The sequence below is a fragment of the Aphanomyces astaci genome (genome assembly GCF_000520075.1).
Source record: "Aphanomyces astaci strain APO3 unplaced genomic scaffold supercont1.11, whole genome shotgun sequence".
Taxonomy (NCBI): domain Eukaryota; phylum Oomycota; class Saprolegniomycetes; order Saprolegniales; family Verrucalvaceae; genus Aphanomyces; species Aphanomyces astaci.
Window position 1 is genome coordinate 1062592 of NW_009798274.1, and position 18223 is coordinate 1080814.

The following is an 18223-nucleotide window of genomic DNA, read 5'->3' on the forward strand; positions in this document are numbered from 1 at the left end:
GCGCATCCTAGATCATGCTTGCCTGGGAACGTGTCTCAAGGGCAAGTATAGCTTAGAATCGCTAGCCTAGTGAAGTTCCCAATGTCTCAACCGCACCCGCATCCATTGTATACAAAAATGCATATTAGTGTAGAAGTAGTGAAGTAGACTAAGAAGATTTTATGATGAGGATTAAGGAGATCTTTGTAGATCTTCAGTTAATTCATTGTGCATTTTGCCCTCAACTACACACGCTTCCTCCCGCAGTGCTATATTTGAACGGAGCAATCGTCCCAAAGCTGCTCTGAACTAGCGTTTGGCATGGCAGCGGCGACAGTGGCCATCTGGACGTCGTAGAATTGATCCACGCATGCGGGGCGTCTGGATGTGATGCAATGGTTGGAGGTGACCCATCGCCCTGACGAGAATTGCTTTGAAGAAGCGATGCAGATGGCGTCGGAAACAGGTCAGGTAGAAAGTTCCAATGACTTGTCAATCCGTGGCATGGAGTATCCCAATACTAACGTCACTGTATACCGTCAACAAACGCGTACTTGGGTGGCCATATCGATGCGGTCTAGTTCCTCCATGGGTATCGACCGGGCGCCGTCACTCCGGCGTCGGTTTTGGAAGCTGTTGAAAGTGACCATTTGGATTTGGTGGTCTAGGTTCAGGGGTATGGGATCATGGACCCCACAGTGATGCATGTTGCCGCATAGCATAGTTATCTATCTGTGTGTGCTGAAATGGTTGGATGGGCTTACGTCATTCACCCGCAACGACAGCCGCCATGGACGGTGCGTCTGCAAATGGCAATATATACAAGTCGTCACAACCGTCGACAAGAAGGTTGCACCACCAGTATCATGAATGGCGCGGCAGATGGAGGACATTTCAGCGTTGTGATATGGCTACATCGGCATCGAGAGCTGAAGGCTGTACAGCTGACGCAATGGACCATGCAGCATCAAGGAAGAGGTGGCCTGACGACGATGGTGGAATCTATTTTTGCATGTCAACCCAAGGCTGCACGCGCGAAGAATGGGCATTTGTCGGTGGAACATTTCTTGCGTACTCACACAACTCAAGGATGTACCGATCGTGCTGGGTCGATGTGTCGACATCTGAAAGTGCTCCACGCGACGCAAAGGCTGGTGGTATCGACGTGGACTCTCATTCATGTGACCAAAATCGACGGGGACTTGACTGTCGGGCAGTGGTTCTTACAACCTGGTGTTTTAGCCCAACACGTGCAGCTTGGCCACGTCATAGCCGAGGCTGGTCGGTTTACGGAGGTGCACTTCTTGCTCAAGACCAGTGGAAAGCACACCAGTGGAAAACACACCAGTGGAAAACACACCAGTGGAATGCACAGCAGCTGGGGGCAACTTGGCACTCCTTAGAATGATCCTAAGCATATGGAATTCCTTGCTCGAGCCGTGCGATGAACGATGCTGCACAAGTCGCCATTTAGAAAGCACGACGGCTGCGATCGAAGGGGCGTGTCGACATGGATTTATGCCAGTCGTGGCGTACTAGTATTTGCACAACGACGTTATAATATTATCCCGGACAAGTGCAACGCGATGCTTTTCGCGTGTCATTAGGCTGGGCAGTTGCACGTTCTTAAGTGGCTCTAGAGCATCCCCACCGGTGCGACTGTAAACGCTATTTTACAGTTCTATCCGGAATATTTACAGTTTTGACAACCCCACCGGGCGACTGTAAAATACAGGAAATTGTATACTACTGCAAATTACAGTCGCGACTGTAAAATACAGTTTTGACGAATTAGCCAATAACATGTCATGCATAGATAATTATGTCCAATCCTGTATTGGCTTTCCATCAACTACATGACACCAATATCGGTGTCATGTACTGTACAGTAGTTGCGGAAAGCCAATACAGTACTAACGTTACCGTAGTAATCGCTTTCCTTCGAGCAAATGGATCCTTCAACCGCGCTCGTGGCTCACACTTCAATAATCTCGTCAAGTGCATCGGCAGCCCAACCAAAGCACAACCTTCACTGAGCAATGACACACGTTCTCAGGTGTTAATGACCGATTTTCCTTACTTCCATCAACCCGTTGCTTAGAACCGTCGTCATTCTCAACCGCATCGTCCATGGTGAGTCCATATACTTCGAAGTACCTACAGTGGCGGCCTACTATTGACTATACAGGGTGGGAAGGTGGTCAAGGATCTCACAAGTGAATTCCATCACCGTCGCCCAAAGCAAACTAATGCCTCCGGGTTCATCTCCGTATAATAATTATGCCGATTTTTTACCGTCTTATCGCTGGGGTTGACAAAAATCAAAATACAGGAACTGTAAAACGGCATTTTACAGTCTGATTATACAGTCTTACCGGTGGGGATGGATGCCCTTTGCCCACTGTACATCGACTCTAACAGGAATATTTGCCTGTCAAAGTCGATGTACAGTGGGCAAAGGACAATCGGCCACGGCAAAGTGGCTGCTAACGTTATTTCGTCACTTTTTGCACGCTGTAGTATTCGAGTAACGTTATTGACGAAGCACAGGATTCAAATGGCTACAGTGCTGTCTGCAGCACGCAATGACCTGTATAAAGAAACGCACCGTTCTTTACGAGTGTACTGTACAGTATTAATATTTACCGGTACTACAGTAGTATTGTGCTTTTCACCCAATTTGCCCATTGTTTTATCTCACTAATCAATGGATGACAATATTAAAACCACACGTTAACTGTAAACAACGCAAATCGAGAGTCTGGCACATGAGCTAAATAAAGACAGGTCGTTATTTACTGGACCATCTCACTCGCAAAGTGGACGATACCAACATGCAGCGCGAACGATTGACCGTCGCGTTCCCGGAGCACTTTCGGTGCCACATCACTACCAAGGTAGGTAAACCCTTGGGCAAGAGTAGAACGAGCGTTGGTAATACCTGGTACAATAGTAAAAGCCATGCAACAACCACAATTATGATCCTTGAACAATGCCATCTCTATCATTTTGCGTTGGTATTGCAGGCCGATTAGTGCCATCACATCGTCACCGCAGTCAGTGACGCTCTCGACGAAACCTTCCAGCAACAAATGCCCAAGCACCAAAGTAGCTTGTGGGGTCGACTCAGCCAGGAAAAATAGAGGCGGCTACAGCAATGGTAGATTTAAATAACAAAGTGTGTACTGTAAACTACTACTAGTACTTCGTATTAATTTACGTATACAGGTAGTAATTTTAGAACATCATACATTGACAGTGAAGTACAACCGCCGACTATTATTAATACTAGTTACAGTACTACTATTTTAATAGTAGTACTGTAAATGGCCCAACTAATACTATTGAAATAGTATTAGTTGGGCCATTTACAGTTAAAAAACAATTTCATAGCAATGCTACCTTACCGGTACTGTAGGGCATTCTTAGTCCTGCAAACGTTACCAGGTAATGTACTGTACGTGCCGACAACTCCTCAGTATCCAGCACCGTCGATATCCATCTTGTCTATAGCGGGCTCAGACGACGACCGCCACGAAGTTTTGTTGGTGTAAGAAATTACCAGGAGGTGGGGGCGTTGAAGTTGATAAGTGAATTCCGACATTTGGGTCGTATCCGGACATTTCACACTTGTATATTTGTAAACTGCTCAACAACGTCGAATAATATTCCTCGAGAAGTATACAAATTTCAAGTTCGCTGATGTGTTGAAGTAAATTAATTCAAGTCAGGTGGTAAGGCCAGCTGTCACATGTAAATGCGGCCGTTTGTGCAAAAAGGTGGTCCAAAATCGGGTTTTTCCGACGAAATCGGGTGAAATTCGGTGGTATGAGACATTTTGATGGTGAAACAGCACCACGAACAACCCATCAGAACCCATCTTGCCTTTGGGAGTCCTACGGTTGTTGCTGCTGCCGCCGACGCCACCTCCTCCTGTTAACAACATGCCAGGAGTCAAGCGAGTTCAACTAGACGGATGGGGTTCCCACGCGGCTGGGAAGGTCATCTGCGTGGACTCGGATCGATCCACAAACTCACATATGGCCGCGGCCCCTGCGTACCACTACTATCACAACTCCTTCCACGCACAGAACCAACCTATATTCAAGCAAGAATCTCAACCAACTCTGTCTTCGTCGTACACGTCGAAGCAGCACCCGTACATGTATGGCCAATCCCCTCCACCGCCGCCGTCGATCGACGCCGCGCAAGTGGAGATTGCCCGCCACTGCACCGCCATCGCCAAGCAAGTCCCGCACCTCCCAATCTCGCTCCACGAATGTTCCGTGTGTCTCTCAAGCAACGCGCACACGCAAATCGCTCCATGTGGCCACATCTTTCACAGTCGTTGCTTCCTCCGGTGGTACCGGTCGAATCGCACGTGTCCAATGTGTCGTGGCGGCGTCGACCGCGTCCAAGTCGCCACGCCGGTCCTTGAAGAAGTCGACGTGCTCATGGCGTATGACAGCGACGACGACAACATGGACGTGACTTCGGTATCCAACGATCCGTCCTCGCTCATGGAGGACACGGAGCTGCTGTCGTTCCTCACGCAGGACGACGCGACCACGTCCCCTTCGTCGGCATCGGCCTTGTCGGACGATACCGACTTGTTGCCGATGGAAGACATGGAAATCCTCGAGGATCTCGCCTCGTTTGACGAAAAACCTCTGGCCACCACGTACGCCATGCCGCCGCCGCCAACGCCGCTCGCGTTTACGCCGGCGACGACCATGCCCAACTACTGGATGGTGCTCAACAACCACGGCCAGACGCTTCTGCCGGTCCATCCCACGGCGGCGCGCGTCGTGCCCATCGCGCCGCGGCCCAACGCCCCCGTCACGTCCTCCCACCACTTTCACGGCAGCACCAAGCCGATTCCCTCGTCCTCCAACATGGTCGTGCTCGCGCCATCGTCGACCAAGATGCACTCGTGTCGGTGTGCCGGCGGCTGCCGCAACGGCCGCTGCGCGTGCGTGAAGGAGGGCAGCATGTGCGGCATCACATGCCGGTGCACGTCCTGTAAGAACCCGTTTCTAAGCATCGCCATGGCCGGCATCGACGTGTCGTCGCTCATCAAGGACGACTGCTTCATGCACAACCTGTCCAAGATCCGAGACATGATGACCAAGCTCCACGAACGGCTGCCGCCTCCGTGTTGCGCCACGTCATCCCACGACACCCTGACGATCCTCGACTGCATCGACGGCTACACGTGCAAAACCTGCGACAAGGTGTACGACTTTTCCTGGTGCAGCAACAAGCTGTGCGATCGAGAAAAGCACAAGCGCAACCACTGCTCCAAGTGCAAACGCTGCGGCGACCACCGCGATGTTCATTGCGATAACTGCAATCGGTGCTACTTTGCCGGCGTCTCGTCCAGCTTTGCATGCGCGTGCCAGGAAAAGATAAAGGAAGCCGCCAAGTCGACGAGTGGAAGCGGCGCGGCGGCGGCGCGAGGTGGAGGACCCAGTGCAACGACCGCCGACGACGGCGAAGAAGGCGAATGTTCCATCATGTAACCCCCCCATCCCCCCCCGACCACCTACCTGCAACAAGATGAGACGTCGCGCTGTAGGAATAGATCAACATAATATATATATACATAATACATGGTGTGAGTTGCGTGTAGTTCAAGGTGTTTACAGTGTGGTACATGTAGTACTGTACCTCCGTTGTGTTGTGTTTTGGATATATTTATACTAGTGTATATAAATCAAACGCAGATAATTCGATGTATTTAGACGTACTTTGAAGTATATGTTTTGGATATATATATATAAAAATCAAAAGCAGATAATTCGATTTATGTAGTTATTTTTTCAACATATTTATATTAACAGTAAGGGTGAGTCTGGATGCTACCACAGGAAATTTGATGTAAATAAAATTCTGACAGAGAATATCCTTTTCAAATGGGAGCTGAGAAAATAATATTTGCAAACATGTTGATGTGACCTCTGGATGTCATGATTGCATAACTATATCATGTAACGTTAGGTAAAAATTGGACAGTTGCCGTTGAAATTATTTTTCTGTCAGAAACTGTAAAAAAGTTCGACGTATTATTGTAAATTCGCTATAAACAACCAAAATTCGCGAGGTTTGTCGAATCAAAATTGAATCACGCTGGAGTTCTGATTGGCTGACTATACTTGTCCTTTCTGTAAGAGCCAATCAAATCCACTGAAAATTGGATCAGCCAATAGCGTCCATTGGTGATTCTATTCGACGACGAGATCAATCGATCAGAATACTGTATTAGGTCAATTCAGTATGTGAGATTTGGTTCGTTGGAAAAATTATCACAATATTTCTGAAAAGTTTTTCTGACATTTTTTGTGGCAGCCTAAATAAATGTTTCAGTGAAAGCCTAATCAACGACTATATTTATAAAGACCACCCGTATTGAACAAACCGCGGCAGCTACAACATGAGAGAACACATGCGCACTAGTCTGCCCACTGGACCTTTGTTCCTTTGGGAAGGTTGAAGTATGCGCACCACAGACGAACGCAGGCTACTAGTACAACACATTGAGGGTGTGTCGTGAATCATCACATGCGACAGGGTTTGTCTATTTTGTATAAGTAGTTAGTTGAGAGTAGTGGCGGAACCGTAGGTGGTCAGGCACATTCGACCGCCAACACAGAGAGCAGGACTGAACCAAGGACTGCCGCGTCGACCGAGTTGAAGTACCCGTTGATGCGTTCGAGGTCGCCGACTTCGGCCGACAATGTGCCCATGAAGAGAAGCTGGCAGCAGATCGAAAACAGTTCGCACATTGCCTCCATGAGGTACGTTACGTGGAACACGTTGTCAATATGGTCGTGCACCGAGAGGTAGCAAAACCCAACTATGTACACGCGAAAGTGAGACGTGACAACTACTTTTGGGGTCCGGGGTAGGTACGTACATCCGACCGAGAGAGCGATGCCGGCGCCGAGCCAGACGTTTCCCCACATCAACGCACGCCTACGACAGCAACATGAGGACATTCCACGAATAGCGGGTTCGTACCGGTGGTGGGGCCGCACGACATGCGGCTGGCGGTAGTGCACCATCCATCGCGATGTTTGCGCGAGAAACATCATGATCCAAGAGCTCACAAAGAACGCGACGGTCGCCGCGATGTGGATGTGTTCCCATCGCTTCAGGTCAAACGTCGCCAACGTGCTGAGACCAATGCACGTGAGCAGTCCAAACCCGTAGTACGCCCATGCCAGCGGTCGTTGCCAGGACGTCGACGTGGGAACGGTGCGAAGGAGGAACGTCGAATACAGCGACACGGTGAGGAAGATCATGTACGACGTGACGTTCATCCCCACGGCGAAGATGGAGAACTGCGGATGGTACTTGGCCGCCGTGGACAGCGTCGGATATACGTTCGAACACGTGAACTGATGCGTGCAGCTGTACCCAATCGTCATGGCCATCGTGACCAAGCCGGCCGCGGGCACGAGGAGTGGGTAGATGTACACTGGAAGCGGCGACGATGACGGGATCGTGGGCTTCATCGGTGTTTCTGCGATCGGGGAGGTCAGTGGCGGGAGGCGGGTCGAGGAGAACGCCGGTCGCCGCAAGAATTGTGAGGCGCCGAGCGCTGAACCAACGGTCGTCCGCGTGGTCGCCTCACACGACCCGCTGAGTTGACGCAGCATCCGATCGTTACAAAACGAAAAAATGTAGAAGAAGGACAGTGCAGTTGCCAACTGGCCCGTGATATCCGGTATCTTGGGTTGGGGATGGCATGACGGAAAATAGTGTGCGGAAAGTGCTGGAATATCCATACAACAGTCCCCACGATCAACCAACACTATTTAGGTTTTGGTAACTTTGACAATACTACTTAGTACACTATTTCAAGTATGTACAAAAATGATGGTTGCATTGTGAATGTCGCTCGCAATGTTAGCGCCAGTGTCACACGGGTGCATACCACGCTCGCTCCTGCGAACGATCGCGCTGCTCGATGGCACCGAAGAAGCATCGTTTGTAGGCACAGACACGCATGACTCGATTGCCGTGTGGTCTATCACGAGCGACTTCTGCGACCGTACCAGTAGCGTCAACGAACCGTGGACCCATTGCGACATGTTGCCAGGGGGGCTGCGAGTGCTCGGTCCGGTCGTGATAGTTCATGCGGATGCATCGAAGCAGGATATATGTAAGTTCGACATTGTTTATGTGTAAGACCTTATGGTCATGGGGTGATCGGTCCATCTACTACTGATAGTCGAGAAAGTCGACGCAAAGGTACAACATCGGCTTGGCAACACGACGAAGGATGGCACGCCACGTCCGATGTACGTGCTAGTGCACGAGCGCGGGTCACGTCAAGTCCAAGTGTACTTGCCGCCGTCATCTAGTAGTATCCATGCAAGTGCTTGCATCCGCCGCCACGCATACTTCAAACTCTGACATATTGCCGCGTAGGACGCCACGACATCATGGAACTCCATGACGTTGGACAACATAACCGACGACGGCGACGACGACCCGACTGCGTTTCTCTCTAGCATCGACTACACCATGCTTCGATGTTCCTTCACGACATCGCTCTCGTGGGTACCGCCATTTTCCCACATCGCAGATCCGTCTTATCGTATTCTGCAGATCACACCACCTCCATCGACGTTACCGTCGCCACCACCCTCGCATGACGACTTGTTTGTGACAGCGCTTGAGACATTTCGACAAACGATGCAGGATCCATCCCGAAGCTTCTTTCAACTGCCTACGCTGTCGTCGTCGTGCCAATTCATACTCGCCATCTCTGGCGACGTCGTTCACGGCAAACTTCTGTCCAACGACACTTCAAATGGACGGCTGTCGTTGCGCGACGTGTTGCCTGCCTACCACGAGCGAACGCACGGAGGCGGCGCGCCGTACAGGTCGTCGCACCATCCCGTGACCATACATCGCGCCATGTCGTCGTCTGCTGCTGGAGCCCCAGTATGGACTGCCCATGCCCCAGGAGCCCAATGTACGACTTCTTGCATATACTACATACATATACTGTCCAGTGTATCACACTAATTGAAGTCACACACTTGAATTGGTCAAAGAGTGGATTTGATTGGCTACTTGATTCGTGATCTGGATTTTGATTGGTCGATTATTGATTGTCTGCCTACAGTATCTCCGTTATTCGAAGCGTAGTTCGACGTTGTCACATATAGTTGAGACGGTGGACGTGGCGTTCGATGTGGTGGTGTGTGTACCATGGGAGCTGTCGGTCGCTGCAGCACTGGCGACGCTTATCGCACACCTACATTTGCAGGTAACTAAATGGAGCTACTTTGCTCTCACATATTGGCTTCCAGGACGACTCTAGGAGATACAACTATGGTCATCTTCGTACACGGAACAGAACTTGTGAATCAGGACTATGCATGCATATAGATTAACCGCGTCCAGCACGTTGCAAAACTCCAACCTTCGCCTTCATCCCAGCAAGACACCGTTCGACATAACTCGGCATCGTTCGCGCTCGTCCAGTACCCGCTGCATGGAGGCGCCGCGCATCCCATCGGGCTGTGGACTCGCAACGGCCTCCACTTGGCCGAGTGTGAACGCCAGCACCTGCATGCGATGTGGTTTCAACCGACGACACAGTGTCTCTTTCGACCGCGCTGCCAATGGGTGGACAGCCCATCATTGGGACATTTGGTGAATGTGCACGTTGGCATTCCTGTGCCAGAACACGTGAGCACGTTTAGCCTTGTCCAAGGCAAAGTCGAATATTACCACTACAATCACAACGGTGTCCAGGACAAGGTATTGTAGAACGAGTTGGATGCTTGGTCATCATCATGTTAGTAGGGATGGGGATGTGCGTACCGGTCGTTGCAATCGCTGGCGTCGTGGCTGTGGTGGAATCACTACACTGAGGTGCAAGATTCCGAATCAACTACTAGTCTTATACAAGGACACATGGGGCTATTTATGGTAGTAGTCTTATTGATGAAAGTCTATATTGTATGTATAGCTTCCCGTGCCAAGTCATCGTGACATCCAAGACAGTTTGGTGCGCATGGGCGACAAGCCGCCGCAGTTTGCTGGTTCGAAAGCCTGGATTGGGTCTGTTGAAGTGGGGTTTGTGTTGGACGCCCGATACAATGTACTAACTAGTAGTAGTACTAGTCATCTAATCCTACTATACTCTTCGATTCAATTCCACGCGATATCTAAAGCCTGGTGATAGGTCAGCTGCCGCACCATCCACTGCGCCAGTGGCCGCGACCTACCCTTGCATGCGTCGACTTTGATCGAGCACTTCGACACCCATGGAACGCCAGTCATGATGGGTCAGTGGGTCGTCCTCCTCTTCATGCTCGCATGACATGGCGGCGAATAGGCGGGGCCTCGCTGGCGTTCACCGTGGTGGGCGTAGCCTCCAGCGCCCAAGCTACCGACATGTGGCTGTTGATCTTGGATCCGCATTACTGTGGCCCAGATAGCGACGTTCGAGCGCTCCAAACCAAGGTATAGATATATATAATATATATACATCCCCGTTTCATCACGGTGGAAAAATATATTTCGTGTATCATTAGGTGGTCGCCATGGAAGGGTACAAAGCGTTGCCGGTGGGCTGGCGGCGAGCATCTTCCTTCTCTGCTTCTACTTTTTTCAATCTTTGCCTCCCGCAGCGCCCGGTGTCCGTACTGTAGCGGTGTACACGAGGCAACTCACAGCGGACAGCAACACCAGCATACTGTCTGTAGTGATTGACCCGAGCGGAGATGCATAGTAATGCAATATATACTAAAAGCCAACTATCAGATCAAACACATTGATTATATATATTTCAATGACTCGTAAGAAAACGTTGTACCTGTTGAGCAAGGTCTGGCAATTCCGAAGCGACGACGCCAGTCGACAGCAGCACCTACATGCACCAAGGCCACATGAAGGCTTTTTGTATTCCGCTGATGCAATAACAAATGGGTGCATGCATCATGGATAGGCAGGCAGGCACACATACGTTTAGCTTTCGACCGTCACTTCGTACATGTCGTGCTGAAGCGGAAACTGAGCCACCCCGTGGAAGGTACCCCAATGCACATTCAAAAACGGAGCCATCCACATCACTAAGCACGAAGTGTGTGTACCTGATTCTAGGCTGCTTTAGTTGCGACACACCACACGACGTACACGTAGTCTTGCTGCCATCGTGGCGGTTCTTGTCGTTTGCTATAGGTTGCCACCCGTGTCGGCATCATACGAGGAAAAAGTCAACTCGACGGTTGATGGCGCCAGCCCTCACCGCGCGATAACGAACGCAGCCGTCGCATGCCATGGGTACGCGCGTGAGGAGCGACGTCTTGCGGAGTAGCGAACCCAAGTGACAGGGGCTGCCGCAAGACGCCACTCGAGCAGTCAGCTGCAAGAAGGGTGCAGGGTCGGCTACATGCGTGGCACAGATTGGTGCTCCATGAAGGACGGCTGGCACGCACACGCGCGATGCACTGATCAGCGAAAGGTTGACTGGTGGAGAGCGGGCGTGTTGACAGAACGGCACTTGAAGTGATCACAGCTCCAACTCCATGCGTCGAGAACGGCTACACACGGGACAAAGTTCAACCGAAACTACAGGAATGTGCCACAATCTTGAAATTGAATTTCTGCCCAATCAGCGAATTAGAAAACCGAAATGCATGTAACACTCGTGGCCTCTACCTGACGATCTTGAAGGGACACGGGGATATATTCTGAGCCACAGACAGCATCACAGCTATGTGGCTATAGATAAGAAATGCTTTGGTCTTTTGCAGGAAGGCGACAGAACATTTTACGAGATTCCAGCACGTCGTCATGAATCACATCACCGAAGCCGTCAACGCCGTGCGCCAACGAGAGCGCAGTTCGAACGCCAGCTCAAATGTGTCGTCGAAGCGCGTGCTTCTCGCGGGCGACGAACGCAATCGTCGGGCCGCCTACTGGGCCATGAAGAAGGTCGAGGCGCGCCGTCTAGCAGAGGAGCAGCCCATTCGTCGATCTCGACTCGAAGCCGTCAACAAGGAGCCGGAGTGGAAGAAGAGCTTGACCTCCACTCGAAGCGGCAAGTCAACCGTCTCAAAGCAGATAAGCGCGAACGATTAGCCACCGTGCAGCGTGAAACTCACGTCGCTCGACTCGTGCCATTGCCACTGGAACACACCTTGGTATGGAACAACCCAAGTACCGCGGCAAACTCGCAGCTTGTGATGGCCACTCGTCGACCTATGGAGCGCCACGTGGTAGTTCAAGAGCACGAAGCCCGCGATGTACAATTGGTACGTATCGATCTTTTTCCACTGGACCACAAGGTAGCAACGTGGAACGCTGGCCCCCACGTCGCCTCAGGACGTGTCGTTGCGGCCCTTCCACTAGCACTCGCGGATGGCCCCGTGGCTGCCAGACGCGTCCACGCAGTTCCCCGTGACGACGTTGTGCACATGTACATGTGGAACCCAAACTCCAAGGCCTGTCTGGCCTTGTGCGCTGGACGCCGTCGTGCTGTCGGTCAAGTCGTCGCGGGGGAGCCAGCGCGAGTTCGCATGTTAACTTCCATCCGTGGCAACACTTGTATTGAATACTAGGATGTATTAAGCATGCACTACTGCTTTGGCTTATTGTTTTGGATGACATGGAAACCAAGTTATGGAAACACGAATGTTCAATGCAATGCTGTTGGTGGGGTGAGTACAGTACTCTAATTACGGTCGTGTACTGTACAGTACTCCTACCGGTACTTGCCGTACGTATTTCCAGTGACAAATAATCCGCATTATTCATGCAAGCATGTACTAAGTTACTGAAAATCGCCCTTCAACACCCTACTGTATTTCAATTACTGGTACAAGAAGAAGGCTGGAAAAGTCGAACAGGCCAGTACGTATTCATCGGTCCAAACAGTAGCTAGCACCTACACACCCAACAAGTCCATATCAACGCATTACGACATACTAGTACACTACGTAACGTAATATATATATATAATATATATATATTCAGTTACGTAGGCCAACACCAAACCGTCATAATTCGAATTGACCAACGTAGCTAGGTACTGTATAGGACTCGGCAACGAGCGAGTATCGCCGATTACGATCATCACCATGGACCCCCCTCTGCACGTTCTTGATTACCATCGTCCCATGTGAGTACTGTAGTATATTCGTAATGTATCGGTCGGTTGGAGGGCCGTCAATCATGTAGGCGAGGAGGTACGTACAGGGGGCGATATGTCAATGCTTTCATATCCACCACACGGAAACGACCAAGTTGTGAATCCAGTTAAGGAAGTGCATCAACTAGACATTGTTGTCCACAATGGCCACTGGATAGAAATCAAGTGGATGAAGCATCCACTGGTACAGTATGTACTAGAAATACGTAGTTGACTTAAATTACATGAAATAGTATACATAGCTACTATCGACTAGACCCACAACGCGAGCAAACTGAACGCACCAAAGGCACCGACCATCGCGGCGCACTTTTGCAGGAGATGGCGGCGGTCGTGCAGCTCCTGTGGGATGATCTCCATCGCCCCCACGTACAAGAACGTGCCTCCAGCCAACGCCGTGCATACCCCACCGGCCAGACTGTCGCTCGGGTCGTCGCCAGCCAGCGCCGCGCCCAGCATGACCCCCAACGGCGTCATGGAAGCAAACACGAAGAGGCTCCCGATCAGCCGGGGCCGCTGCACTTGGTGCTTCACCAGTTCGAGGGAAAGTGCCATCGCCGCCAACGCTTTGTGTGCTACGATGGCAAAGAAGATTTGCCATGCGTTCGTGGACGTGGCGGCACCGATGCCCAGGCCTTCCACAAGGGAATGAAACGACAACGCTGCAAACACGACGATGGCGAGAAACGGATTCGAAGACGTGTCGATGAGTCCATGCATGTGCGCGTGGGTGACCTCGACCTTCACGCATGGGTCGGCGGGGTCGTGGGCGATGTGGGGGGCGTTCACAAGCAGCGGCAAACGTTCGTCGGCCGATCCGTGGAGCCGTTCCTGAAGGGCGTGGGCCATGGATTCGATGAGCAAGATGAGAAGAAAGCCAACGGCGAAAATGATAAACGCATACGGGAAGCACATGAATTGGGTGCACCCCAACTCGAGGAGCGGAGCATTCTTTGCTGCATCGGGGAGCATGTGCACAAGGGATGCCGAGAGGAAGATGCCTGCAGCCGCCATGTTCAGAGTACTTGTCACTTTGGCGTTCATCTGGAGAACGTAGATGGGAAACATGCCGCCACCAAGCGCGAGGAGCCAGATCGCGACCGCCGAGATGAGCTTGAATTCCGCCAAGCTGGTGGTGTCCATGATGGAAAGTTGGAAAGTGGCATACACACTGTATCCATTTGTCGCGGATTGTGTGTTGATTACTTCAACTGGAAATCGAAGCCGAATTATCCGGATTTGTCATGCAGTCGTCGGAAAAGCCGCCGCCGGAAAATGCCGTCGTCGGATATTTGGCGATATGGTGATAAAGCTGGTGTATCGAAGACGTCGTTTCAGCACATGCGCGCCGTGGAGAATTGACGCAAGAGTATCATCAACATGCATGATGGTGATACACAGTTACTCCCTGATTGCTTGAACCTGACGATGATGCGCGGATGCAATCCATCGTGTCAGTGAAGGCAACAATGTACATGCCATCGAGTTGTCATTGTTCATGTGTGTATGATGTGTGTGTGTGTGTTCACAAAGGTTACACATGTGACTGCCACTGCGATAACCCAAACCAGTACGTATAGGTGGACAGACGACAGAGCAGCAATGCATTTTCGCTGGTGCGCAGGTGACAAAGCCTACCAATGCCATTTCGCTGGCCCAGCGTACTGCAGCTGCACGTACCGGTACAGCCACGTTGATTCAGGCAGACCTTGGCTACGTAGGGAACGACTTCATGCGGCCTAGCCATGCATAACGTTACTGCATGCATGCACTGGTCCACCTCGAAAAGTTCGGTGATGGAAACCTGGCGCTGCGCCGTTTCAACTTTTGGAGATGTATGTCGAGGTCTACACCAAATGTTCTGTGGCGTAACCAGAAGCATGTACAAATGTGATTGGTTATAAATAAACCAATTAAAAAAATACTTTTCTTTCATTGGCCCAAAGAACGCGATTATCCATTGTCCACACCCCTGAAACACACATCGATCATGCTACGACCCTCACGCAGCACACTTCGGAGGCTCCATCTTCTGCTGCATCGTCCGAGCACGACGATACCCATCGTCGTGGACACGACATGCGGCCGCCTTCGTGGGCACAGTACGTCCTCGAAAGAGAAATCCAACGACAGCAGGACAGATCCGAATTCGCTGCAAAGCGACCAAGCGATGAAAATCACGCGCGTCGGCATGTACGTGAACCTGGCCATGGCGGCATGCAAGGGGACTGTTGGATGCGCAGTCAATTCGTCCGCCCTTGTCGCCGACGCGGCCCATTCCCTCTCCGACCTCCTTTCGGATATCGTGACCTTGTGGGCCGTCCGCATCTCGCGGTTGCCACCCGACGACGAGCACCCGTATGGCTACGGGAAATTCGAAGCCGTGGGGTCTCTAACGGTGGGAGCCATCCTCACTGCGGCTGGCGTCGGCATGGGATACGATGCGTTCCACATCCTCCAGACCGGTTTCTTCGATGCGGCCACCGCCACCACCGTCGCCGTGCCGTCGTTTCTCGACCTCTCGTTCCTCACATGTAACCTTCTCCACGGATCTACCTCTCTTCATGCGATATTATTACCTTCATGTATAGCACTTGATCGAACGACCCAATGGGGCATTGCCGCCGGTGCCGCCATCGTGTCCATCGGGGCCAAGGAAGCGCTGTACCATGCCACCGTGCGTATCGGCAACCAGACCAACAGCAAGGTACCCAAGTCATGTCCATCGAGATGTACCAAGGTCGATCTTTAATTTTGTAGGTGTTGATAGCCAATGCGTGGCACCACCGCACAGACGCCATCTCGTCAGTGGTGGCCCTCGGTTCGTCGAATACGTGATGCTGGTCGTGTCGTGATGTCATTGGGTGTGGTGGATAGGCGGCATCGTGGGCAGCATGGCGAACATCCCGCTGTTTGATCCGAGTACGACCTGAACTACCTGATGCATCATTCTATTCCCATGACGTTGTCACATGTTTGTGAAGTCGCGGGAGCGGTAGTGTCGTGCATGATTGCCAAGACAGGTGTCGACATTTGCTTGGACAGGTACTCAAACATCATCGCATATCTCGGTTGATGAGATACGGGGATATGGTGTGTGCATATTGTTGTAGTGTACGCGAGTTGACGGACAAAAGCGTGGAAGACGAAGTGCTCGACCTGCTGCGTCATTCCGTACGTGTATTTTTTGGTTTTCGTGGCCATTTGGAGTAGTTGATTCGTGGCCATTTGGATATATGTGATGTATGAACCACATGGACGTACGTACCTAGTCGAGCAGTGTCGAAGATGTCGTGTCGGTCAGCAACGTCCGCGCGCGACGCATGGGGCCGTACACGTTGGTCGACCTCCGCGTGAATGTACGACCTCCATTGTGCCATTGGACAAGAATCCAATGGCCACGAAACCGATACCAAACTGATGCTCGTGTACAGGTCCATGGACGCACGAGTGTGTCGGCAGCTCAACAATTGGCGGCGCGGGTCAAAGCCGAAGTGTTGCGACGGGTGCCCGACGTGTCCGAAGTGCTCGTGCACATTGACGTGGCCAACGGTACGTACGTACGGTTGGTTGACTCTATCCATCCAAATGTCCTTGAATGTCACTTGTGTGAAATGTCCATGCATTAACTTGTATCCACATGGTCAACATGAGTAGAACACGACCACGACGACGGCAGCAGCAGCAACTCGGCCGAGCAAATGCGGCCGTTTCGTGAAATCAAGCACGATGTTCTGCATGCGATCAAGGCGATTCCAGAGATTTTGAGTGTGACCCATGTCAATGTTCATTGGGTGGTCCATCGCGACCGGCCATCGGAACTCGGCACGGCGTACGGCACCGACTTGGACGTGACGATCGTGGTGCATCCAGACATGGCGGTGCGCGACGTCCACAACATTGCGCGGCGCGCGAGGCGGTATCTATCGCATGACCATGTCTGTGACATCTGACAATCTGCGACGTGGTAGGGAAATCGAGCGGCTGTCGTATGTGGTGACGGCCGACATCCATTTGGAGCTGTACGACGAAGAGACGATGGTATTGGATGAACGACCACCCGACCGTGCGAGCAGTCCTACGTGGCCCAGCCAAGTAGACCATGTGACGCGAGATGCAAACCCATAATACGACTGGTGATGGTTGAATTGGGTGGGATTGGATGGTTTAGGCTGTGGGGGTAGTGGTAGATGGAGGAGAAGGGGGTGCGAGGTTCTTGAGCAGGTTCTCGATGGTTTCAATGACTTCGGGCTCCAACGGGTCTACGTTGCGAGGAAACACGGCGCGGAGGTCGCCGGATTCGTCGACGATGAACTTTTCAAAGTTCCATCTGGATGTACGGGGGATGTTGAGATGGGACGAGAGAGAGAGAGAGATAGTGAGGACGATGATGATGGACATACGCTGGGGACACTTCGTTCGTGTAATGCTCGACAATCGCTTGGTAGAAGGGATGGGCATCGTCCCCAAGCACTTTGGTCTTGGTCGTGATGGGAAACGTCACGTTGTACTCCGACTTGTAAAAGGCTTCCAACGTCGCGTCGTCTTCTGGCTACATGAGGGTTGAACCGTGTCACTGTATGTGTTCAACGTGGAAGGATGACGAGACGAACTACCTCTTGGGCGCCAAAGTCGTTGGATGGGACGGCAAGCACCGTGAGTCCTTTCGCGGCATATCGGGTATGGAGTTCTTGCAACGACTTCAATTGGGGCGTGAGGCCGCACTTGGATGCGGTGTTCACTACCTACGTACAGCAAGGTCGTCCCATCATGGAGCAAGTCGAAGGTAGTACTAGTCGTGTACCAGAATGATCTTTTGTTGGAACAGCGAGGGCGGCAAGAACGCATCCGAGTTCACTTGCTTGAACTTGCGCAGGATCGGAAGGAACACCTTCTTCGTCGTGAAGCTTCGAGTCGTCGCGAGCGGCGCCGCTCGGACTTGGCGCGTCAATCGGCAAAGCATGTTGAAATGAGTATAAGACGGACTCCAATTATCCGGATCATTTCGGATACGCAATACGCCTTCCCACCACAAATGATAAATTCTCTGGCATTCGATATTAAATG

General features: G+C 51.6%; 10 protein-coding genes across 15 annotated transcripts; 7 read left to right on the top strand and 3 right to left on the bottom strand.

The window, feature by feature from the left end:
- Positions 1-845: 845 nt before the first annotated feature.
- H257_06007 (hypothetical protein) lies at positions 846-1382 on the top strand (the record flags this gene model as incomplete). Its single annotated transcript, XM_009831063.1, has 1 exon — positions 846-1382. One exon carries the CDS (start codon positions 846-848, stop codon positions 1380-1382), a length of 537 nt encoding a protein of 178 aa, XP_009829365.1.
- Positions 1383-2813: 1431 nt separating this feature from the next.
- Positions 2814-3122, top strand: H257_06008 (hypothetical protein; the record flags this gene model as incomplete). The annotated part of the gene is made up of 2 exons (XM_009831064.1): positions 2814-2876; positions 3015-3122. The coding sequence occupies 2 exons, from the start codon at positions 2814-2816 to the stop codon at positions 3120-3122; spliced, it is 171 nt and encodes a 56-aa protein (XP_009829366.1).
- Positions 3123-3830: 708 nt separating this feature from the next.
- H257_06009 (hypothetical protein) lies at positions 3831-5608 on the top strand. Its single transcript, XM_009831065.1, has one exon. It carries the CDS (start codon positions 3924-3926, stop codon positions 5499-5501), a length of 1578 nt encoding a protein of 525 aa, XP_009829367.1. The 5' UTR covers positions 3831-3923; the 3' UTR covers positions 5502-5608.
- A 907-nt stretch (positions 5609-6515) lies between these two features.
- Positions 6516-7692, bottom strand: H257_06010. 2 transcript variants are annotated; one of them, XM_009831067.1, is made up of 3 exons: positions 7000-7692; positions 6896-6954; positions 6516-6835 (listed from the first exon to the last, which is right to left on the bottom strand). In XM_009831067.1, exons 1-3 carry the CDS (start codon positions 7638-7640, stop codon positions 6606-6608), a joined length of 930 nt encoding a protein of 309 aa, XP_009829369.1. In that variant the 5' UTR covers positions 7641-7692; the 3' UTR covers positions 6516-6605. The 2 variants fall into 2 exon arrangements, with proteins under 2 accessions (XP_009829369.1, XP_009829368.1); XM_009831066.1 differs by having other exon boundaries at positions 6516-6954.
- Positions 7693-7879: 187 nt separating this feature from the next.
- Positions 7880-10794, top strand: H257_06011 (hypothetical protein). Of its 4 annotated transcripts, none has more exons than XM_009831071.1 (11): positions 7880-8146; positions 8216-8358; positions 8416-8543; positions 8596-8965; positions 9162-9262; positions 9385-9759; positions 9805-9873; positions 9971-10102; positions 10187-10289; positions 10340-10467; positions 10539-10794. In XM_009831071.1, exons 3-11 carry the CDS (start codon positions 8520-8522, stop codon positions 10653-10655), a joined length of 1419 nt encoding a protein of 472 aa, XP_009829373.1. In that variant the 5' UTR covers positions 7880-8146; positions 8216-8358; positions 8416-8519; the 3' UTR covers positions 10656-10794. The 4 variants fall into 4 exon arrangements, with proteins under 4 accessions (XP_009829373.1, XP_009829370.1, XP_009829372.1 ...); XM_009831068.1 differs by having other exon boundaries at positions 8416-8547; positions 10539-10769; XM_009831070.1 differs by having other exon boundaries at positions 8416-8547; positions 9971-10072; positions 10539-10769.
- A 625-nt stretch (positions 10795-11419) lies between these two features.
- H257_06012 (hypothetical protein) lies at positions 11420-12087 on the top strand (the record flags this gene model as incomplete). Its single annotated transcript, XM_009831072.1, has 2 exons — positions 11420-11511; positions 11760-12087. 2 exons carry the CDS (start codon positions 11420-11422, stop codon positions 12085-12087), a joined length of 420 nt encoding a protein of 139 aa, XP_009829374.1.
- Positions 12088-12191: 104 nt separating this feature from the next.
- H257_06013 (hypothetical protein) lies at positions 12192-12531 on the top strand (the record flags this gene model as incomplete). Its single annotated transcript, XM_009831073.1, has 2 exons — positions 12192-12260; positions 12358-12531. The coding sequence occupies 2 exons, from the start codon at positions 12192-12194 to the stop codon at positions 12529-12531; spliced, it is 243 nt and encodes an 80-aa protein (XP_009829375.1).
- An 817-nt stretch (positions 12532-13348) lies between these two features.
- H257_06014 (hypothetical protein) lies at positions 13349-14383 on the bottom strand. The gene has a single exon (XM_009831074.1). The coding sequence runs from the start codon at positions 14297-14299 to the stop codon at positions 13409-13411; it is 891 nt and encodes a 296-aa protein (XP_009829376.1). The 5' UTR covers positions 14300-14383; the 3' UTR covers positions 13349-13408.
- A 735-nt stretch (positions 14384-15118) lies between these two features.
- On the top strand, positions 15119-17304 carry H257_06015 (hypothetical protein). The gene is made up of 10 exons (XM_009831075.1): positions 15119-15690; positions 15748-15863; positions 15917-15977; positions 16034-16078; positions 16141-16201; positions 16270-16330; positions 16429-16515; positions 16591-16708; positions 16814-17075; positions 17128-17304. The coding sequence occupies exons 1-10, from the start codon at positions 15147-15149 to the stop codon at positions 17282-17284; spliced, it is 1512 nt and encodes a 503-aa protein (XP_009829377.1). The 5' UTR covers positions 15119-15146; the 3' UTR covers positions 17285-17304.
- H257_06016 lies at positions 16768-18130 on the bottom strand. 2 transcript variants are annotated; one of them, XM_009831076.1, is made up of 4 exons: positions 17961-18130; positions 17773-17901; positions 17560-17708; positions 16768-17486 (listed from the first exon to the last, which is right to left on the bottom strand). In XM_009831076.1, exons 1-4 carry the CDS (start codon positions 18117-18119, stop codon positions 17324-17326), a joined length of 600 nt encoding a protein of 199 aa, XP_009829378.1. In that variant the 5' UTR covers positions 18120-18130; the 3' UTR covers positions 16768-17323. The 2 variants fall into 2 exon arrangements, with proteins under 2 accessions (XP_009829378.1, XP_009829379.1); XM_009831077.1 differs by having other exon boundaries at positions 16768-17708.
- Between the last annotated feature and the right edge of the window lie 93 nt (positions 18131-18223).